Here is a 24,395-nt window from a genome sequence, read left to right on the forward strand (position 1 = left end):
TATGTTTGTTTGAGAAACCAGTTAATCATTCATGCACTTAACTGACTAGTCCTTTGCTCGTAAGTTAAAGGGATGGATAGTTCACTCAATAATGAAAACTTTGTCTTTATTTACTTACGATCGTGTTTGTTGAACCCCCAATGTCTTTCTTTGTTCTTCAAAACCCAGATTTTTTTTAAACGTTGTTAGTTTTCTGGTTACTATGGGTGTGGATGGTGCCTGAGACAGTCAAGCTTCAAAAGGACCCAAAGGTGTTATATAAATAACTCCACTCAACATGTGTTTTAAGTGTCCTGAAGACACTTTAAACATCTTAAAAAATACAGGGGTGTGATTCTTCCGGATAAATCCGGAATTCCGGCTTTTCCGACCTGAAAATGAGGCTTTCGTGAATCATGCAAATCCAATTTTTTTGTGTGTATGTGGGGGGGGGGGGGGGTTGCAAGGCACCGTTATAAATGACCTCATATCACTCCGCAAGTAGTTTATTTATTTGTCACGATCGAAAGCAGAGCTCACCAAAAAGCTTGCAGTCGGATCACCGGCGTGTGGTGTTGGCTGCGAATTAAAAAAAAATCATGCGTTCGCCTACAAATAGAATGAGAGAAACACATCTTTCACTCTCAACCAAACTAACAAACTAGCCAATCAGAGGTAGAATGGGGAGGGGTCTGTGATGTGTGGCTGAGATCCAGCTGCAGATGCCGCGCGGCTGCGGAAAAGTCACAACAAGTTGTCAGCAGGATGAAGATTAAGTAAATGAAGCCTAGCCTAGGTAAGACGACCTTATATATAAAGGACTTAAATCAGTGGCGCTGGGCTTGGATAGAAGGAATAGGCAGAGACAAACAGCAAAATTAAGAGAACCTGCCAGGTGTTTGCTGCTTTGACAAAACTGTCCGTTTCAAATCAAGCTACGCCAGTAATGTAAATATCAGATTTCTCGTCGAGGTGAAATGCTGTCTCGCAATATCAATATAAAGTTGCGTTTGTGTCAAAACGTTTGCTTGCATTATTATTCTGTAATCACTTACGTTAACGCACGCATATACACGAATCAGATCCAACGTCATCCTGACGAACACACGCCTGTATTTGCTCCTCTTAATGGTTTGTGAATCTTGCGATTACAGAATAATATAATGACAAACAATTCCATCCATTCATGGATCTGGTTTGCCCGTGTGCGTGCGTCTGTGTGTGTGAAACGCGTAGCTCAACTGTGCCAAAAGAACTATGCAAAAGACAAATGCACTTGACTGCCTTTCCAGAAAGTCACAACATTTGAATAACTTTAGTGTTACAGTATCCACTTTAAATTCAGCGTGTTGTAATCAATAATTAATCTGTATTAAATGCCCCCACTAATTATTCTATAAACAATAAACATGTTTTGACCAATGACAAATCTCATTTATCAAGTTGTGTATGTGGCTTGTGTGCCTTATTATTATTACCATTTGCAACCAAAGATTTTACTAAAAGGGCACACATTTATTTACAAAAACATAAAAATCCTCATAGATCTAGTTACTTATTTTTACTCTTAAAATGCACCACACTGATATATTTACCTTTAAATGCACAAAGTGACTGATTTTGTTCAGTCTGAAACAGTGGCAAGGCTACATAATGGTCAGGGTGGCACTTGCCCACGCAGATTGACGATTGGCCACTCAGATCAATCAATTTTGAGCTCAAATTATATTTCAACTGTATTTCATTTTATAGTGTGTGTGTGTGTGTGTGTGTGTGTGTGTGTGTGTGTGTGTGTGTGTGCGTGTGCGTGAGTGCATGCGTATATATGTCGCCACGTCATGGTAGGTGTGCCATATATTTTCCTGCTTTTTTGTCCTTTGCCAATCACACCTATGAAAATAGTTCAGACATAGAGATTGTTTACTGAAATCAGGGTTTCCACGCGTCCTTGAAATTCGTGAAAGTTTGTGAATCTGGGGGGGGGGGATTCAAGGCCCTGGGAAGTTTTTGAAAATCTACACACATGGATACAGGTCATTGAAAGTGCTTGAATCTATTTTATGCCGTTTTCTGGAAAAAATCCATGTTATTCCCTGTATAGTGTCGAATAATATCATAAAAATTCTATACGTGCTAAACTGTTCGCTTTAAATGCTTATATCTTCTGTATGCGAATGTTGATTCATACCAAAATGCTTTTTTGCATAGTTGTGTTTCACACATGAAAACGTCTCGGGTTACGTATGTAACTGTTGTTCCCTGAGAAGGGAACGAGATGCTGCTTCTCCCTTGCCATACTTCCTACGTCTCTGTAATGCCATCTTTGGCAATATTGCAGATAGGTTGAATTTGACATCCACATTCAGACGCACTTACCTCTGGAGGCGTCCCCAAAGTGTCACCGCAGTGACTCAGCGTGAGTTCCCTCTAAAGGGAACTGTAACAATATATCTTAAAAGATAACACGATGTACCCTTGCTCTCACTTGAAATGTGTCCCCACATTTAGTCCTTGAATTTGAGGGTATTAGACCTGGAAAGTCCTTGAAAGGTCCTTGAATTTGAAGTTAGCTAAGGTGTGGGAACCCAGTGAAATAGAGACGACTTTAATTAAATAATGCATTATATTTTAGTTTGTTTCCCACCAAACCCTTTTGTATGCCTTCAGGACTGTAAAAATATACGACACAAATCAAGTGGAGTTATTTTTTTAACCCTTTTGGGTCCTTTTAAAACTTGAACAGGCAACACTAGCCATGCCCACCCTAACCAGAAAACTAGAACAACACTTAAAAAAAATCTGCATTAGGGTTCTTAAAAACAAAGAAAGACATTGAAGGAGAAAACAACAGTGAGTGAAGATAGTTTGGGTAAACTACTGCTGTAATTTTGACCCCACAGGCTTGCTGAAATGAAACCAACTTTTTTGAAGTTGTATGCACATAAACTGTGAGAATATAACTTCAAACATCCTGGTATCATTTCCAAAGCCAACATAGAAAACAATAGGTCAGTACCAAGAGGATGGACCAGACCCTGTGATGCCTTCAAAGGACATCACACACATGTTTCCCATTGTTCTTACTTCAGGATTTGTATCTGCTTTTTAAGAGTCTCACAGGAAAGAAACTACAGTCCAATCCACAGAAGTACAGAAAGGTTACTAAATTCTCAAGCTTTTAAGAGATCGTACTTCCAAAAGCCATGATCCAATTTTAACTCAAAAAAACTGCAAAGAATAAATAAAATTGATGCATATTTATATCCAAAATAACATAAAAAGATCTGTAACTACAACAAGCTTGCATTGATTCCCTACAACCAATTTATTTCATGCACAAGAAAATTGTTCATGTTTAAGCTTTTTAAGTATTTGCTGCCCTCTTGTGATTCAGTTAAATATGAATAAAATGAATCCCTTCTTCACCAAGGGAAATAAATGAAGAACATTCATCGTTTACTCACCATCATGTAGTTAAGGTTATTAAAAATAAAGATTTTGATAAATGATGGTAACCACAAAGTTGAAACGCATGTGAAATGAACTGGAGAGGATTAAATTGCTCTGCTGGATAAGCTAAATCTTATGTGTCACAATATGCAGATTTCAGCATAAATCTATTCCAGTATGTGCATTTAATTACTCAAGTTCACCATAAGGGGGCAGTACTTTCCTATAATTTAGGCTACTAATATGTTATATATTGACTACCTGCAGGCCCTTAACTCAAAGCTGCTGGCTGCATACGTTATCACAACAATTACAACAATTTACGATTAACTAAGAATAATAGTCAACTTTATGATTGTTAATATTTTGAAATAAGACTTGGTGATGTATGCAGCCATAATTGCATATAGCCACAGTTGCTTAACTTTTCCATTTATGTTCTGTTGCCCTCTTTTCTGTTGTGGCATCAGTTCACCTTAGCCTAACCTACATTCATGACATAAAGGGACACATTGAAAGAGAGTTTATAAAGGGATGTGCCCTGTTGACTTCCACTCCCATGCTAAAATATGAAAGCCTTGATCGACGGGTTTCAGGAACAATACAAGCACACCATGGTGACAATGCATGCATGAAGATGGCTGTGACACCACATCTATGATTAAAAGTTTAAAGATTTATTACTAATTTATGATGGTGTCATTGTTTTTGGGTACTATATATAGTGCCTTGTGATTGTGAGAGGGCAAAAAAAAAACATGATCATTCTTTGCTTTGAAGTATAGGTGTGGTAATAAAAATAATTATCTGGTTGAAGAAATTGTTTTAGTAGCTTGCCTTAATTTTACAAGTCTAAAAATGACTTTTTCAATGCTATCTTTTCAAAAACGCTTTTGGGTTAAGCTTTTTCAAACAATTAAAAGCTGAATTACAAGACCCTCCACTTATTCTATTCATTGTGATGCCAGCCTAACAATTTATTATAATTGTTATCACAGACTTGTACGTTCTCATATGTCTACACCTAGCCATTATAATTATACCTGTCTATACGAGAAAGGAATATTACTGTGTCCAAATGCCAAAGTCAGTTCGTCATCTATATATATATAAACTATACAAACACAACGTTGGAACAATACTAAATTTGGTTTAATGGTTTAAAAAACTCTTGACATTGGGACAGATGCATTTTTGAGTTATGAATAAAAAATGACCCAACACAATAAAGTTACAAAAAAGAATACATAAAATTGTATATAAAATAAAGATATACTGCAAGGATCTAAAGAAATTCACATTTATGGTGATAAATAATACATAATTCACAAGTTTTGTCCATAATTGTCGAAACCAAACATATAAAACAATAAAATTGTTTTAATTATTATCATGTTTATAGATTTAAGAAGAAAAATAAGTAAAGTTCATCATAATTAGTTAATACAACTGGTTTTCGTTGCGTCACGCCAACGCCACGCCCACATGCCCGGTCCTACAAGTAAAACGACCTGTGGGCGTGGCATCTGTGATGACGCGCACTTGTTGCTTGCTTTACTGGACAAGGTGAAACTTTTCCAGCGCAACAGTAACGGACTTTTTAACGTTGTAACTTCGTGTGACAGCGCGACTTGCGCGTCTTGTTCAGCGTGAGTCCCAACAGAATTCTGTTGGATTCGTCCTGAAATGTCTTTATCAGAGCAAAGCCAGCAGTGGTATCCCACCAGCGTTCAGGTAACGGTACTCCAGGCGAGGGGTTTACGGATCAAGGGGAAAAATGGCACGAACGACGCGTACGCCATCATGCAGGTGGCCAAAGAAAAGTTTTCAACGTCGGTGTCCGAGAAGAGCGTCGCGCCGGTGTGGAAAGAGGAGGCCGCCTTTGACCTGCCGCTTTTTCACCCCGGTAACGTGGACCGATGCACCTTACAGGTGAGCGTCATGCACCGGGCGCTGATAGGGGCTGATAAAGTGCTCGGGCTGGCGATCGTTAACCTGCTGGACCTCTACGACAACAAATCACGTAATAAAACTGAGTAAGTGCACGTGACTTTACACAGTATGTATGTGTAATCCATGGGTTAAATATGTACATTTTAAAGGTTAAAGTAGAATTGTATAAAGTAACCCAGCAATTTTTGTGTGATGTGTAAATACACACACATACGTTTATAGGCTATAAAAATTGATGTGTAATAATTTAATACTTATTTCTTGGCTAATAATACCCACAAGGCCTATTCTCATAGAAAATATAAATATGGGTCCCCTTTTTATTTGGGCAGTTAAAGGGATAGTTCACAAAAAAACGAAAATTCTTTCATCATTTTCTCACCCTCATATTGTTACAAACCTGTATACATTTCTTTGTTCTGATGAACACGAAGGAAGATATTTTGAGGAATGTTTGTAACCAAATCGATCATGAGCCCCATTCACTTCCATAGTAGGAAAAATAATACTTTGGAATTGAATGGGGCTCATGACAGAATTATAATTTTTTGGTGAACTATACCTTTAAGTGTGCATGCTATTGCATTATAATAAATTAAATTAGATAATGTTATGTTTGTATGTATAGATATATTGTTTATAGTTATGTCCATAGTTGATGAACTACTATGGTTACACTATAAGCTGATATCATCCTAAAAATGATGAAGTAAACATCCCAAAAAAGGGAAGAGGCAGAAAAGGGAAGACGCCACCTATATTTTTTATATACTGTAGTTATATACCATGACTACAATATGTGTATGGCTTAAGGGTCCCCATACTTTGTGTGTATACTTTCTTCAGTCATGTGAGGTTTCTTTGCAAAACAAAATTTCAAAACTAAGTCCTTCTCAGGTACGTTAAACATTTCTCAGTCTGTTACCAGTGTTTGGTAGGCTATTTCTCAAGGACACTTGTGCAAGATGGCATCAAGCCTTCCTGATGTGGAAATAATGAGCTGGCTTTTAAATTTGACCAATGCGCTTGGTAATAGTAAACCAGACCTTGGCAAGTTTTGAGACATAGCAGAGCTTCATGAATGAGTCAGCCACTGTATGCTGTACTGGGAGTATAAAGCTTGCTTGTTGTGCGTATTTAATATAATAAGATTCACTGAATAAACTAAAATGCCCTTTTGGTTTTATTTGTTCAGAGTATCTGTTCATGCAGTAGGTTGGCAAGGCCCAAGGGAAAATCTGTTTAACTAAGATGGTTAGTCGTCTTGGTCTACTATATATTGAGTCGCATGCTGTGCATTATGCAGCGAGCTCATTAATAAATCAGTTCTCCTCTAGTCGTCATTGTAACGTGTATAAATGTGACTTCCACAGAAACCAACTTGACCAACAAATTTGTTACCAGTCTTCAAGTTCTGTTTTGAAGAGTTTGTGTTTGCTACACCTGCACCCTGAATGACTGCATTGTTTGCATGCTAATGCTCAGATCTTTTAATTACAGCCCTCCTGCTCATTTTTACTACGAGATCTAATTCAATCTCATGCACAGACGCAGCCCCATTGGCTATTTGCCCAACAGTTGTTTTGATCCAAAACTTTAGTTCAGGTGACTTGGGATAGAAGCAGTATTTTAATTAACAAAGCAGCTGAGATCGTACATCATCACATTTTGTTGGGTTCAGATGAGACATTTCTTGCGACCATATGATGGATGTCTGGTGCAATAACAAATGCATGATACAAAGTCATATCTTGTCCCCTGATCACGTGGGCTGTGTTGTTGTCCTGGTTTAGAGCCGCTGGAAACAAACAGTGCTTGCTAAGAGTAAGCTGATTCTCATATGAAAGTAGACCTAGATTATGTTAGTAACCAGATCTCTGGTCTTGGAGATGTGAAGGTTGATCTCTCAGGGTGTGTGTGTAAGAATGTCAATCTTTATTGTGTTGTCACACTTGTTTTGTATCATAAAATGCTTTGTCACTTTGTAAGTCTGTAAAAAAACCATTCCAGGATTGTGTTGCTATTGTAAAGTAACATTGTTTGGTGGTTATACCATGAATGTGCAAGGATATTTACAAACCATGGTATTTGCTTCCAGAGGTACTATTGTATTACCATTGTTCATGTACAGTGGGGAAAATAAGTATTTGACACATCAGCATTCTTCAAAGTTAATAAAAGAGGCCCAAGGAACCTTCAAGATTTAAAGACCATTTGGGTGGAAGAATGGGCCAGAATCACTCCTGAGCAATGCAGACAACTAGTCTCTCCATACAAGAGGTGTCTAGAAGCTGTAATCACCAACAAAGGCGTGTGTTCAATACTTATTCCCTGTGTCATTTCACTTTATTTATTATGACTCAACTTGTATACTTAAATGTTCTGATTTCTTTGTATGAATTCATTTGGCTTGATGGCTACATTTGGTGGAAATTTTGTGTCTATAGCCCACTTAGAAATCCTCTTACGGATAAAAATGCTGATGTGTCAAATAATATTCCCCACTGTATGTACAAAATCCATACTGTGTCGCACTACCATGTTATGTGCACACCTGTTTATACCCAAATTTACATTCTGTTTAATGGTTAAAATCTGTATTTTGTTAGATTGAATGTCTTCATTCATTTCTTTAAGGTCTGTTTGAGTTCTGACAGGTTGTGACGGTGTCACGAAGCTTCTGATAGCTCAGTGTTTCTTTCTACTGTTTCATAACTTGGTCAAAGCTTGACAGCCGTTTCCAACTTCAAAGGTCAAGAAAACACATTTATGTCACTCTTAGTCTCATACACTCATGCACCATGGTAGCATTTTAGTGGATGTGCCTAAAAGATACTAAAGGCAAATACAGAGGTTTCTGCTCTTTTTGTGCATGGGGGGGATTAATATTTGCTAGATGTCATTTGACTGCAACTGAGAAGTATCATTGTTTTCTAACTGATAATCATTGGTATGGCAGCTTTGGTGTAGATGTTTTGGTGAAAATTCTTTTTGCATAGAATGTACCATTTGTGTGAAATTGGCTTTCGAAGTTCGGCTATCATCTGAGAAATGTTTAGACCGATAGTGATAATTTTGAAAATAAAGACAAAACACTTGTATGATCATCACCAAAAGAGGCGTCTCGAAGGCAAACTAAGTTAAACTGTTAAACAAGTTAAACTGCAAATCTTGATTCACATTCATTTGTTGCCTGTATCCATTTTGATGACCTGCTTAAATCAACTTTTAAAAGCAACTCGTATATCAGATATCAGTGTTTACACTAAACACTTGGCAAAACAAGTCAAGGTAGACATACTTACCCGGAACAGCTTAAACCACATAGGATGTAAAATGTCGCAATATGCAATAGACACAGACAAAGTAATTTTACAAGATTATATAGCTTTATTTCTGTAACAAAACATAAAACTTCAACATTACTTCGCCTGTTTGAAGTGACTTAATTTCTGATTTTTTGTCTCAAGTGTCACAGATCGCATATGACCTACGGACGTGTAAACAGGAAAAAATGCATAGATTTCAGGATTCATTCATATATAAATATTCGAATATAAATCTGATACATGCATTTGGTCCGCAATGTAAGCAGACAGATCGGATATTCATAGTTGCCAACATTTTAGTTTAGTACCAAGTAGGGGTGACCCCGAATAGTCGAAGATTCGATGCATCGATAGGAGAAGCCTGATTCGACTACCAATCTTACAGTCGAATCGTCGCAGATGTGTTATGAAATGAGGATCATTCAATTTTGGCCGTATATGGGTGCACACATTATCTGATTTCACATATAACAGCTTTCTCACAATATATTAATATACAGCATATTATGATAATGCTGCAAATAATATGTGAAGTAACAGCTTTCAATAAATATTTTTAAAATGCCTTAATAAATCCAACAACCCTGTGACCGGGCTACACGGAGGTTTCTTCGTTAATAAACCATTGCCTCTTTGTTTCTACATTTCTGTGCACTTGAGGCATTTTGCATATTTGTTCTGCACTTTATTACTTCTGACCTTATTTTATTTAAAAAATGTATCTATTATAAACATAAATTTTGATCTAATTTAAGTCTATACATTTTGGATAGCTTTTCGTTGTATCAATGTTGCGCTATTGCGTGCTGGCCATGCTTGCGCATGTAATTTAGCCGACCGGGCTAGGTGCTCTGCGTCTCATATTTAGGAGTTCATCAAACTAAACCTTAAAAAACGGATGTTTTTCGACGGGTATAAGTTTTTAAAATGTATTTATCATACATTTTGGTTATCTTGTCAAAAGTTAAACTACATAACAAGTAAGCCGTTTTTTTAAATTTCGGTGATGAAACGGAAACTATCTGCACCGAACCTATTTCTGCCTGACACGAATGTCTTTCTTGTGATTTAATATTATGGTTGGTGTTCACTTTTAAATGATAGCAAAGAGATTCCTGAAATAAATAATATCATCCGGTTTTTCTGTATCTAAAGTGAATACAGAGATGATCAAAGTCAGAGCAAGCAAGCAGGTATTTCTGTGCTAAATAATAACGCGTAGTTTCTATAAAATCATTAATTTCAGTGTTTTTCATGTTATAAATTAACGTTTAATAATTTGTAAATAAAGATTAGTTTTTATCATTTACAGTCACAATCACAAATTATTTGTCATTTCTCATTTGTCGGGTTTTTTTTTTGGTCATGACTGCTTTGACGCGCTATATCTCCAAAATAAATAAAAACACTGAATTAGCCGAGGTTTCCAAGGCAGAATTACCTTTGTTATTTTTTTAGGTTTAGTTATCAAAATGTATTTTTGTGTGATGTTCTGTAGATCGTGGCTTTAAAATGTTATGAGGAATAAATAAACAAATGTTGCCTTATATATTTTACCTTAAAAAAATAAATATATAAATGCATCGTCAGTTTTGTCTTCGTTCATCACTTGAAAGACAGTTTTGGTCACTTCATCAGAAAGTTGTTTATGTGTGCTGCTTGTGAAAGAAAATAAAAGTTACCAATTTGTACCTGGTCTGGCCCCCTCCCAACCCATGCATACAAACATAGATATGATTCGACTATCGGTCGACTATGGAAAGATTCGAAAATTCTGATTCGAATATGTAAATCCTTAGTCGAGGACACCCCTAGTACCAAGCAACATCTCCAGGTACTCCTTTGAGGAAAAAGTTATGTGCACCCCTGCATATTACCAAATTTGCATAGTTTAAACTTTCTACACACTCAAAAAATTTTTACTTTATTCTTTTATGTTGTGAAAAATTAAAAAAAAAATAATCTATTTAACAATGTGAACTTAATTTAATCTAGTTCATTCAACAAAAAAGTGTGTCTTGTCAGCTTTACTTAAAACTTATTTGTTCAGCCAACATAAAATTGTTGCATAAAAGTAACAGATTAATAAAACCAATACAGACTTTCATCTCATTGGCTGAGGATTTTGCAGTGTATTATCGGTAATTGTTGTTCTGGCAGACTTGTTGTACCCTCTTGCAGAAGTTTAGCACCATAAAATGGGTACGCGAGTAATAAGTGGCCAAATATGAGTTCATTAACTTGTTCTGATATATTTTAGAACAAATCAAACAAACGGTTTGGAATGCAACATTGTGTAGCAGATAATGTGCCAAAGGGCTAAACTAATAGTTGTTTTAATGCCACTTCTTCAAAACCTCTCCAGAGGATTAAACCGGATTTGTTGAATATCTTAAAAGCACCAGTGAAGTGAAACACTATCACCTCGGAGCAAATGAACGCGGCCTATGCGCTGGCCTTTGATAAGACGGTCCTGTCACACAACAGTCTTATCAGTGTACTGGCACACACAGGAAGTGAAACAATAAATGATCCAATGGTGATTCATCTAACACTGCCTCCACTTCCGGTCACAGCTGATGCGTTTGTCTAAAACTGTGTTTAATATATTTTTACTTCTCAAACACACAGGCAACGCCCTGTGGAGGTGTTGTAACTTCTGTCAAACAACTTCTCTAATTATTCTTTCTTATAGCCGTGGCTTATGGGGAATTAACTGAATGACATCACACCAGGACCTTATTGCATTTGCAACAATGTGTTCGTATGGGCGTGAGGTGCTGATGACCTTTTATTAACAAAAGTGGTGTTAAATGCGCGCATGTAATTCGCATTAAGGAAATGTGGTTTAACAACTTCTGCTATTTATGGGTTTGTTTGTTGTAGCTCATGTCTTTACACTTCTTTAAACGCCCTAAACTTTAGTCCCTTCAGTTTTATGCACCGAATTATGTTTAAAAATATATTTTCAGGCCTAAAAAGGGAGAAATATATATATTTTTTAATTAAATAGGCAAGGCAAGGCAAAATCTTTAACATGACCCTACTCTGTCAGTATTCAATGTTATTTTTCACAGAAATTATGAAGAAAAAAAACAGTAAATCAACTTTTTAAAGTGGACATTTCACAAGAATTTTTTAAGATGTAAAATAAATCTTTGATGTACCCAGAGTACATATGTGAAGTTTTAGCTCAAAATACCATATATATAATATATTATTACATGTTAAAATTGCCACTTTGTACTTCTGAGCAAAAATGTGCACATTTTTGGGTGTTTCCTTTTAAATGCAAATGAGCTGATGATATGCAAACGATGATCTGTGCTGTCAGTAATTTTTTTCTCTCTCTGCACTAAATGGCAGTGCCGTGGTTGGATAGTGCAGATTAAGGGGCGGTATTATTATAATAAGGTCCCCTTCTGACATCACAAGGGGAGCCAAATTTCAATTACCTATTTTATCACATGCTTGCAGAGATTGGTTTACCAAAACTAAGTTACTGGGTTGATCTTTTTCACATTTTCTAGGTTGAAAGACGCATTGGGATTCCAATTATAGCACTTAAATGTGGAAAAAGTCAGATTTGTCCCACTTAAATTAAAATATGCACTCTATACTAGGTAAGTGTGTAGGTAAATAAATCCAAACTCAACCTTGAAAGATTATTTTAAGCAAACAGTTTGCAACAAGTCAAAACAAATGCATGAGCATGTCACCAGACTATGAATAAGCACGAATAAGTTTTTCTCTGACGCGGATGTACAATGGTTTGTCAATGGTGCTAAGAAACAGGGTTAATGTTACGGTGTAATGAGTAGTAGGGGCGGCAGGGATCGTTTACAGTAATAATCCCAGAGTGAGTTGTTATTTTTAGCTCTTGAGTCATTTTCTGTTTAGCCAAACACACCCGTCATTTTCTCCATGGTATTAATGTTGCTTTATTTACTCAGTGAACAGTAAAGTACTCATTTTGTTACCGTAGGACTAAAGCAGCAGGTGCTGATGATGGCGAGGAAGCTGTTTGGAGAATAAAACATACATATCGGTTTTTGTATTGAAACGAGGCCGTATAGTGTCTGAAGTGTGAGGTACATTTGTGCATATTCACTTGCTGCCATCTGGACAGCTTATAATAGAAAATAAGAGAAATGTCAGGCAGAATATGTCACAATACTTTTCATGGCTGCACACAGCAATGATAAGCGCTCTGTTTTGAAGAAGCATTTGAAGTGTTGTTGAGTTTTAGGGAATTTCATTTTCCTTTCAAACTCTACATTTGACCTTAATCTGCCAGCCGTGTGTTGTTTGCTGTCTGGCATTTTGAAGTGTTTGTGAAATAGTTTTTTTTGTATTCTCACGGCTGTATGTAACTGCGTGTTCATTTATTTTTTATAAAATGAAGCCTGCATGTAATTACGCAAACCTTGTGTTGTACAGACCTTGTGGTGTTCCTCTTTGTTTTTGTAATGAGTTGTGTTTTGTTCCTACAGGCATGTAGCTCAAAAGCTATAGTCATTCGTTCCCATAAAACATTTTCAAGGAAAATGAGTCTTTCTTCATAGCTAAAATGGCCTTTTATTACATAGCTTTAGGTGTTTTTGGTTTCAGAAGGACTTGTATGTTCGACAAATGTCTCTCTAAAGAGAGAAAGATAACCTTGTTATCATCGTCCTTCACTGCTATCCTGGAGTTATGACAAAACCGTCTCTGTTATTGAACCACTGTGTGCCTTTCTAGTTTATGGCTGTTCAGGAATGTGAACAATCACGTGAAAGTATTTACATGGACTTTGGGATTCGCTCATTTTTGCCTGTGTCTGCATGTTTGGTCTGAGTAATAAAAACTTCAGCTAAACTCGAAAACCAATAAAGCAGCTGTACGGCAATAGTATTATGTAGTTATTTATTCTCTGCTTCTTTGGAACTGAATGATTGTGAAAAGGCTAGAGTATTTTACTCTTATTTAGTTACTAAATAATATAATTTAGGTACTGTGTTTTGTTGTTTTGTGTTATTTTGTGTGGAACATGTACATGTATTTGTTTACACTAACTTTACACCAACATTATGTTACGCAACTTTACACATAATTTTGTAATTTATGCCGTAGCGTTGCGCCGCAGCGTTGCGCCGCAGCGTTGCGCCGCAGCGTTGCGCCGCAGCGTTGCGCCGCAGCGTTGCGCCGCAGCGTTGCGCCGCAGCGTTGCGCCGCAGCGTTGCGCCGCAGCGTTGCGCCGCAGCGTTGCGCCGCAGCGTTGCGCCGCAGCGTTGCGCCGCAGCGTTGCGCCGCAGCGTTGCGCCGCAGCGTTGCGCCGAGTTGATGACTGCAGCAGCAGAATATTTTACTACATGGCTGGTTTTAAGCTCCTCTGTTAATAAAAAAGAAACGTATAATAATAATAATATCCAAAAATAAGATTATACAGTAACTAAAAAAAAATTTATTTAAGAAAATTATTGAAGAATTTATTTTTACAGTGCAACTACAAGACAGCACAATCCCTTTCTGTGAAACGTCATATCTTTAATGTCAATCTTGCTGCTAGCTCTCTTCTTTGATGAGGGAGTTGCTGCAGGAAATGAAAATCCTTGAAACTAAACAAACTTTGCTATTTTCTTCAACAGATGGTTCAAACTGATGGGCAAGACGGGAAAACCCGACAAAGACAGGGGTGAGGTGCTTCTAGACATCCAGTTCATGAAGAACAACATGACGGCCAGCATGTTCGACCTCTCCGGGATTGACAAGTCACGGTCACGACTCGGCAAGATAAAAGACAAGCTGAAAGGAAAAAAGAAGGACGGTATGTCGGATTCTGCCTCCGCCATCGTGCCTTCGGTTGGCCAGATAGTGACTGACAGCGAGGGAGAGGAGGAGGCTGACGCCACACCCGGAATCAAAAAGAAGAGCAAACTGAAATCCCTCTTTGCACCGAAGGTTTTGCAACGTAACATGTCTCAATCCATGTCCACACTTCCCACACTTCCTGAAAAAGATTCAGCCATCAGTTTGAGCAGGTCGTCTGGCTTAAACGTTGACTCTTCTGAAGGTATTACATCATCATCTGTTTCTATCATTTTAATGTCTGTATCGTTTAATATTATGGAAACTGATATGGTCTATTTTACTGTACATTTATTTTGGAATTAAAATAAAAAATGCATTATTCAATAATATTTTATCAAATCAATAATAAATAATTAGATTCACATCAGTTATTTGCCATAAACTAAAAATAGTTATTGTTATCAATCTAAAAATGTATACTACTGCAATCCTATTTAATACTTTAAAAGTTTCAGTACTGCAATAATTTTGTGTCCTTTTTTTTGTTCAAGGCAAGAAGAAATTCAAATTATTTAAGCACAAGCGCAATGGAAGTTCAGACAGTAAAGTTTCCCAAGGCGCCGGCTCCTTAGGACAGGGCTTGACGCAGAGCAATCTGTGCGTCAACGGCAGTCACGTCTACGCAGAAGAGACCAGAGAGTCCCGGGCCGGTTCCACCTTCAGTCTCAACAGCTCCGGCCACGGATCCATGGAGGATCTACGGCGAGGTCACGACAGGAAGATCTCCACCACCTCCGTGGAAACGGAACCGGAGGATAATGCCATGGAAGAGATGCAAAGAAGACAAGAGGAACAGATGAAAAGGGAACAGGAGGCAAAGAAACGGCTGGAGGAGGAAAAGAGGAGACGGATTGAAGAGGAAGAGAGAGAGCAGTTCAGGAGAGAAGAAATGAGAAAGGAGGAGGAGAGGAAGAGGTTTGAAAGAGAAGAAGAGAGGAAATGGATTGAGAGAGAGGAGGAGAGGAAACGCGTTGAGAGAGAGGAGGAGAAGAGGAGGCTAGAGAAAATGGAGGAGGAGAGGAAAAGGATTGAGAGGGAGGAGGCGAAGAAACGGATTGAGAGGGAGGAGGAGAGGAAACTGATTGAGAGAGAGGAGGAGGAGAAGGAGAGGAGGCTAGAGAAAATGGAGGAGGAGAAGAAAAGGATTGAGAGAGAGAAGGAAAGGAAACGGATTGAGAGAGAGGAGGAGAAGAGGAGGCTAGAGAAACTGGAGGAGGAGAGGAAACGGATTGAGAGAGAGGAGGAGAGGAAACGGATTGAGAGGGAGGAGGAGAGGAAACGGATTGAGAGAGAGGAGGAGGAGGAGGAGAGGCTAGAGAAACTGGAGGAGGAGAGGAAACGGATTGAGAGAGAGGAGGAGAGGAAAAGAATAGAAAGGGAAGAGGAGAGGAAACGGATTGAGAGGGAGGAACAGAGAAGAATTGAAGAGGAGGAGGAAATGGCCAAAATAAAGCGAGAGCAGGAAAAAGTTAGGCGGGAGGAGGAAGAAAAGAGGATCAAGGAGGAGAGGAGGAGAAAAATGGAGGAAGAGGGGAGAACAAAGCTTGAGACGGAAAGCATGAAGAAAGATGAAGACACCAAAAGGATTGAGGCAGAAAGACGACATGCTGAAGAAGAGGAAAGACTCCGGAAGGAAAAAATGGAAGCAGAGGAAAACAGGAAAAGGAAGGAGGAAGAAGAGAGAAGAATGACAGAAGAAAAAGAACTGAAAGAGCGAGAAAGGGTACGGCTGGAAAAAGAAAAGATGGAGCTTGAGAAAACGGAAAAGGCATTAAAGGAAAGGATGAGAAGAGAAGAAGAGAGAAAGTTGAAAGCAGAGCAAGAGAGAATCAGACAAGAAAAAGATGAAATGGAAAAACAGAAGAAAGAAAAAGAACAGATGAACGCCATCGAGAGGCGGCCTGACGTGAAACCAAGGAGTGCTCGAATGAATACGGGGACAAAAACGGAGAAAGCTGACACGATTCCCTCACAATTTGCCAATCCCTTGGAAGAGTCCCTCTTATTGGATGAAATCTCCACCAGTCCGTTCGAGCAGTCAAAAGCATCAGCCAAAGTATCTGCGGTCAGGCCAAGGTCAGTAGCTCACCTAAATATATATACACACACACCTTCATTTACATTGAGCCTCACAACCATTTTTCATAGATTAAATGTAATAAAGCGTATTGGTTTCAGGAGGTTCGTATGCTTGTGATGAATGTGACTCATTGACATTGCTTATAAAGACACACTGAACCAACCAGGCATTTAATAACAGTCATTTGTCTCTGAGTGTGAAATTACAGCCAAAAGGAAAATATTGAATGTTTGATATGCAGCAGTAAAGGTGGTGAGATCGTAATATTGAGAAATCATTAAAATAAAATTGCTAAACCTTTCATTTGTATAATGGGCAATGTACCTAGCACATCATGGAGAGCTGTAAAAACCAGGGGACTGGAAAAGTGACTTTGTGCTTGTTGTGATCAATAGCTAGAATGATAACATTATTATTTTTTTCATTAAAGGAATACTCCACTTTCATTTAAAAATCCCGATAATTTACTCACCCCCATCTCATCCAAAATGTCTTTCTTTGTTCAGTCGAGAAGAAATTAAGTTTTTTTTTTTTTTTTTTTTAAGAAAACATTTTAGGATTTTTCTCAATAGGCTTTATGCCCAGCTGCACTACTTCCTGAACTTCAGCCAGCTCCTTGTTTCCTGTCTGCCATTATTGGACAAACTGATTAATCCAGGTGTGTCTGATTTTTGTTGTTGTGACTACTGAGGTCAGGCACACCTGGATTAATAAGTTTGTCCAATAATGGCAGACAGGAAACAAGGAGCTGGCTGAAGTTCAGGAAGTAGTGCAGCTGGGCATAAAGCCTATTCAATAGACTTTATGAAACCTCAACAGTTTCAACGCAGCTTCGAACGGCTCTAAACGATCCCAACCGAGGCATAATGGTCTTAAAGCAACACTATGTAGTTTCCATGTAAAAATGACTTACAGCTCCCCCATGTGGTTGAAAAGCGCAACAGTGCCAGGTATCAGACACTCTTCTGCAAGCAGGGGGAAGGGCGGCGCAGTGTGCTCTACCCTCCACCGCCGCTTTCAGAGTGTGCTTGTAGCAGCTAGGAGGCTGCTCAGGTTGCAGCAACAGTACAATTTGTCCAGTTAAAAGTTGTTCTATCACTGAAATAATTTTAGAGACATTATTTAAAGGTAAAAAAAACTACATAGTGTTGCTTTAACTAGCAAAACAATTGTAATTGTTGACAAATTTTTTTTATTTAAACCACAACTTCTTGTCTTGCACTAGCCTTGTGATGCGCCAGTGCGACCTTACGTATTGCGTAATCAGGTCGAAAGGTCACGCATGATGCGAAACTACCGCTCAAGTGTTTACAAGTATGGAGAACAAGGACCATTCTGACATTGTTGTATGTGGAAAAATACAAATGAATGTCTTTGTGTCAGTTTATTGTTTAAAATGGTCAGCATATATGCGTTTTACACGTGACGCGTGACCTTTTGACGTGAGTACGTAAGGTTGCGCTTGCGCCTCACACGGCTAGTGCAAGACGAGAAGTTGTGGTTTAAAAGTGCTTATTATTTTTCTTGACGAAAATGACGATCGTTTCGCTAGATAAGACCCTTGTGCCTCATTTGGGATCATTTGGAGCCCTTTGAAGCTGCAGTGAAACTTGTTGGGGTCCAAGAAATTTTATTAAATTGAGAAAAATCCTGGAATGTATTCCTCAAAAATATTTATTTCTTCTCGACTAAACAAAGAAAGACATAATCTTGGATGACTTGGGGTTTGTGTAAATTATCAGGATTTTTTTAATGAAAGTGGAATATTCCTTTAACTAATGTGTCATGCCTGTTTGGGTCAATGACAGTCAATTTATGTCTCAATAAACAAAGGTTCATTACATAAAATATACCTTTATGCAAATAACCATAATTTTTGGCGTATTGACTCTCAATTTGCAAAACCATGGTATTACTACACATTCAGAGAAAAAAAATGGTCCCTAGTTGTCACTAAAGCAGTAGTACACCTTTGCACCTAAAAAGTCATATTAGTACCTCAGAGGTACATATTAGGACCTTTTTAAAGGGCACTGCCCCAGTGACAGCTACGGGTCATTTTTGACCATTTCCTCTGACAGTGTATGTATAGTAAACACATTTTTTGTTTAACTGGTTAATTTCCGTACGGGTAGGCACTCTTTGGGTACTTGACAGCAATATCATCCACTTGTAAGCATTTTAGCGTTCTCATTACCAGACAAAAACAATCCTCTTTCATGATGTTTGGAGCTTCGCAGAGACTCACGGCTTACTCTAACTACTTCCCTGCAGCTTATTATGTCCTTCATAACGCTAATGCTTGCATAGTACTTAACTTTAATAATTTCACTTGGATATTCTGAATCATTCTGAACCATTCAAAATAGCTTTCCCAGTAAAATGTACGTCTGATTGTGCATTAGGTTCATAACACTCCATCATGATCATCCCATTAACACTGTCCTGATGGCAAATATACAGGATCTTAAAATATGTGTGTGGGTAAGGATGAGCTCGTGTTTGTACGTGTCAAAGGTTTTCCAACACTGCTGGAGTATGTGGCATACTTGCGTACTTTTCTCTTTTTCTATCATACTTTCTGAAGATGATCATCACAACTGCTAAATGAAATAACCTTTAACATAGCGACATATCCAGATAATAATAAACAGTCTTTCCTGTCATGGTCTTATCTGTTTATTACTGTTAAGCTGTAATAATGCTGACTGTTATTCACAAAGTCTTTAACCCTCATTGTGTTAAGTTCACTCTGGTATATGACAGAGGAAGCCGAGGAAATGTGTTTTCCTACAAAAAGCCGATCCAGCAGATCTTTCTCTCTGACTCATGCATTTAGACTTTGTGGTATTGGTGTAAAATGTGGAGGAGACATGAGACCTGACAGTAAGATTTATAGATAGCCAGGGCAGCTTTTAAAAGTTGGCAAGTTTTTTATTCGAGACCCTCAACGTTATTTAAGGTTATTAATTATATTTGAGCAACAAACTTGATGTAAGGAAAATGTAGCGAGAAAGTACCATAAATGGGACTCCATTTTGTTTTTATGTGGACTTTAAAGTATCTGCAATGTGCTTACCAACACCTTTTAGAGTAGATATTTAGCAGATGTGTTTGATCAACTTTAATTTCCGTTTCATTATCCTGCTTCTTTAGTTCTTCTCTTTCTGGAACCTTCTTTTCACAAGCAACGGTGCCAAATACCAACCCGTTCTTGGATGACTCTGGCAACACAGAAAACATCTTCAATCCTGGAGATAGCACTGAAAGTATAGAGAAGAAACTGCGTGCGCCGATACCTCCCCAAACCAAGACACAGTTGGGAAAACCAGAACTTCCAAGATTCCTTGCAAATGCATCAATTTCTGGAGCCACACAAACTTTGAAAAAAACACCTGAAGACAGTGAAGAACCTGATGTCTTTAGTTTACGACAAGAAAAGAGACCAGCACCTTTACCACCAGATTTCTCCAAGAACAGGAGTGAAGTACTGAACAAAGACCGGTCAACCTTGGATCAACTAGATGAGTCTTTAAACCAGTCAGGTGGCAACCATTATGATCTTCTTGTATCTAAGGAGCCCGTTTCAAAACCTGTGCATTTTGCCTTCGCTGAAAGCCTTTCTTCACGAGAAAGTGGACCAGAAGATTCATGGAGTGCAAATGATTCGCGGTATACAGAAAATGTGTCGCTGGAAGGTGCTGGCATGTTGGAAGTTTCCAAAAAGAAAAGTCGGGCTCCTTTGCCTCCTGCTAAATTAGCGTTGGCTGGTGAACAGAAATCCGCAGGTTTGGGGTCAGTGAACAAGACTTTGGTACAAGCAAAAGAGTCTCCTACTGATGCTCAGCCAGTTGCTGAGCTGAATAATGCAGGTGAACCAAAGAGAACAGGTGACTTGGGATTCAAACCCAGCAGGTGAGCTATATCCCAGAACTTCCAGAACCGCAGACATAGAGTACCTTAAAGAATACCCCGAGTATAAACACACACAGGGATTGGCTATATATATGTGAAATTAAAAACAGCACAAATGTCGTAGTTTTAATTTTAACTTTGAAAAAATATTTTTACATGGAGGCCGCCATTTTTGTTTACATCACAATGCATAATGTCAAAAGGTTGCAATAAACAAGGTCCAAAATCTGGAAAATGCAGCTTTCAGACTGAAGAGTATCATAAATGATAATGCAAAAAACACATGATCAAAAAGACGATCTGAGAGGTAAGAAAGTGGGAAGGGGAGTAAAACATATCACATGAAAAACTATAGTAGATAAAATAGTATTTACTATACACTCACCTAAACGATTGTTAGGAACACCATACTACTACAGTGTTTGACCCCCTTCTGCCTTCAGAACTGCATTAATTCTACATGACATTGATTCAACAAGGTGCTGAAAGCGTTCTTTAGAAATGTTGGCCCATATTGATAGGATAGCATCTTGCAGTTGATGGAGATTTGTGGGATGCACATCCAAGGCACGAAGTTTCCGTTCCACCACATCCCAAAGATGCTCTATTGGGTTGAGATCTGGTGACTGTGGGGGCCATTAAGTACAGTGAACTCATTGTCATGTTCAAGAAACCAATTTGAAATGATTCGAGCTTTGTGACATGGTGTATTATCTTGCTGGAAGTGGCCATCAGAGGATGGGTACATGGTGGTCATAAAGAGATGGACATGGTCAGAAACAATGCTCAGGTAGGCTGTGGAATTTAAATGATGCCCAGTTGGCACTAAGGGGCCTAAAGTGTGCCAAGAAAACATCCCCCACACCATTACACCACCACCACCAGCCTGCACAGTGGTAACAAGGCATGATGGATCTCTGGAATGTTCTCATTCTGTTTACGCCAAATCTGAATGTCTCAACAGAAATCGAGACTCATCAGACCAGGCAAAATTTTTACAGTCTTCAACTGTCCAATTTTGGTGAGCCTGTGCAAATTGTAGCCTCTTTTTCCTATTTGTGATGGAGATGAGTGGTACCTGGTGGGGTCTTCTGGTGTTGTAGCCCATTCGCCTCAAGGTTGTGCGTGTTGTGGCTTCATAAATGCTTTGCTGCATACCTCTGTTGTAACGAGTGGTTATTTTAGTCAAAGTTGCTCTTCTATCAGCTTAAATCAGTCGGCCCATTCTCCTCTGACCTCTAGCATCAACAAGGCATTTTTTGCCGACAGGACTGCTGCATACTGGATGTTTTTCTTTGTAAACCCTAGAAAATCCCAGTAACTGCGCAGATTTTGAAATACTCAGACCGGTCCGTCTGGCACCAACAACCATGCCAGGCTCAAAATTGCTTAAATCACCTTTCCCATTCTCACTTTCAGTTTGGAGTTCAGGATATTGTCGTGACCAGGACCATACCCCTATGCATTGAAGCAACTGTCATGTGATTGGTTGATCAGATAATTGCATTAATGAGAAATTGAACAGGTGTTCCTAATAATCCTTTAGGTGAGTGTAGTAATATTTTGTGATTATTGTTACACATCATCGACCCAAAGTGCATTTGTGCAAAAAATGATGGCGGCCTCCACAGCTTGAAATGAGTATTACGTGTAGTGAGTTTTTGAAGTAATGAAAATATTCAAAGCCACAATATGTAAGCTTTTTATAATAAAATATCCAAAGTAACACTTAAACCGTTTAATTATATTTAATGAAGTTGTGTTATTAAATTATCCCAAGAGTTCCCAACAATCAGTAAATCCAGAGAAGTTCCTGTTTTAAAAAATGGCTTGTTCCTTGTCACCCTTTTGGTGACTTAATATCTGCGCTTATCTCAGTTCACAGTTGTAAAAACAATGACTACACGAGAGCACAAACGTGGAAATGCCGAATGCATGCAACTATATAGCGACCTCTGGTATTAAAAAACTACATATTGTGGCTAATGCGTTTCCATCAATGGATTTAGTAGTTATTATTACTTGTTTAGTTGTCAACAGACTGTAGGAACGAAGTTATACATTTCTAAAATTGCTAAACACAGTTATAAAGGTTGGGACTTGTCAGCAAGTACAATTGCAACTTTGTCAAATAGAACAACCAAACTATCAAAATAAGCTGAGGTAACTCAACGTTTCAGGTTTTTAACATTTGGTTCCATTGAGTAATCATCAGGAATGCAATACAATGTTACTCAATGTTTTGAATTACTCAGTCATGTGACGTTTTGTCTGGAATAAAAGGCTTTCAGTGATTTAAACTTGTATTACACGTACACCAGCAGTTTAACTTTTAGAAATAACTGCCTAAAAGGTTTTCATTTTTCCATATATATTACAACAATTCCCTCCAGTGTTTCATTGCTGCCCAAAAATCCCCTAAGGGAAGTGTGCGTCTGCCTTTCTTTAAAAAAATTGATTTGTCAAAATGATGCAAAAATCCTCCGATGGACTGTTATGTATTCCACCCCTGCAATCGTAGGTCTGTCTTGAGGTCTTAAAATCTCTCCTTGTCTTTTCAGGGCCCATGCAGTTAAACCCTTGAGCACCATTGACAACCAGCCAGATTTCAAAGACAATTTCGCATCTGCTAAAATTGCTGAGGGAGCGCAGGTCTCTATGAAGGTAATGTGAGATTTATTCATTTAGTTTTTTGTTATTGTCCTCCTACACAAACCATATCCTTTTAAAATGCATGGAAAAAGAAATACCCATGCATCGTTGTGTGATTTTCATGTTCGTAAGAATAAAACATGAAGGCGTTACCTAAAATGAGAAGACTATAATAGATCATGTAAACATTTGTTAGTATTCTTCGCATGTTTGTGCATGCATATTTTTTGTCATTGTATAAAATCATTAAGAAACGACTTGACTTTTCTTTAGGCCCCAGATGCTAAAGGGACAGGATCCTACTCCCAGCTCACCCATGAGGAACTCGTGAACTTATTGGAAAGGCAGAAGGACCAGCTTTCTCAGAAAGACACTAAGATCATGGAACTGGAGCAGTATATAGACAATCTTCTCGTCCGTGTCATTGAGGAGAATCCCAGCATCTTAATGTCATTGAGTTTAATGAAGAAATCTGTTTAAAGTTTTTGGCTTGTGTATAGCCATGCTGTAATCACAAATATGGGGTGACAGTAAAAACATGTTGGTTCTCTGAGCAAAGGCATTACACTAAAGCCAGTGGCTTACACTACTAAGCTGAAGATCAGGTTGATGTATTTCTGATTTATGATGTCTCACAGTATATATTGATGAGTTGATGTGACTTCCCTCTGGTTTAAAAAGACCATAGTGACTGTTTTTTGTACTACGCTGCACTATATATGTGTATGATATATAATTTCTTTCAGGAAGTTTTTGATTTGGTCTATGTTTTGTGCTAAAAGCCATCACTTAAACATAGCACTTTCTCTATGCAAAGTATTTTTTTATCAGAGCTATATTATCATTGTGACCAAACATTGTATTGATACGCTAATGTTCATTATGTTGAACTCTGATGAAGCACTTTAAAAGGACTTTCGACTAATTGTCCTTAAAAATGGTTTTCATCTGTAAATATAATTTGATTATCATCCTCACCATCCATGTCTGTTTCATATAACCTAAAGGATTTATTATTCTCTGTCTTTGAAATAAAGAGTTTCACTGATGTGGCGTTGCAAATTGCAGCATTATGTTATTGTGTCTCTGCATATGTTAAAACACAGGTTACCCCGGGTAGTTCAGGTGGCCACCTGTGTGAAGTTTGCATGTTTTCGCTGTGTCCGCATGGGTTTACTGTGGTTTAC

General features: G+C 38.2%; 1 protein-coding gene across 2 annotated transcripts; it reads left to right on the forward strand.

Annotated features, from left to right (window-relative positions):
• The first annotated feature begins 4,948 nt into the window (after positions 1-4,948).
• Positions 4,949-24,256, forward strand: rab11fip1b (RAB11 family interacting protein 1 (class I) b). Of its 2 annotated transcripts, XM_065261582.2 has the most exons (6): positions 4,949-5,465; positions 14,339-14,763; positions 15,053-16,637; positions 19,798-20,556; positions 23,118-23,220; positions 23,482-24,256. In XM_065261582.2, exons 1-6 carry the CDS (start codon positions 5,116-5,118, stop codon positions 23,686-23,688), a joined length of 3,429 nt encoding a protein of 1,142 aa, XP_065117654.1. In that variant the 5' UTR covers positions 4,949-5,115; the 3' UTR covers positions 23,689-24,256. The 2 variants fall into 2 exon arrangements, with proteins under 2 accessions (XP_065117654.1, XP_065117662.1); XM_065261590.2 differs by lacking the exon at positions 19,798-20,556 and having other exon boundaries at positions 4,950-5,465.
• The last annotated feature ends 139 nt before the right edge of the window (positions 24,257-24,395 follow it).

Source organism: Paramisgurnus dabryanus, chromosome 10 (genome assembly GCF_030506205.2).
Source record: "Paramisgurnus dabryanus chromosome 10, PD_genome_1.1, whole genome shotgun sequence".
Lineage (NCBI taxonomy): Eukaryota > Metazoa > Chordata > Actinopteri > Cypriniformes > Cobitidae > Paramisgurnus > Paramisgurnus dabryanus.

Bases quoted from the DNA above. Each gene is read 5' to 3' on its own strand.
- rab11fip1b (XM_065261582.2), top strand. From the start codon at position 5,116: ATGTCTTTATCAGAGCAAAGCCAGCAGTGGTATCCCACCAGCGTTCAG. The intron at 14,764-15,052 runs GTATTACATCAT...TTTTTGTTCAAG, and splicing joins AAACGTTGACTCTTCTGAAG to GCAAGAAGAAATTCAAATTA. The intron at 23,221-23,481 runs GTAATGTGAGAT...ACTTTTCTTTAG, and splicing joins GAGCGCAGGTCTCTATGAAG to GCCCCAGATGCTAAAGGGAC.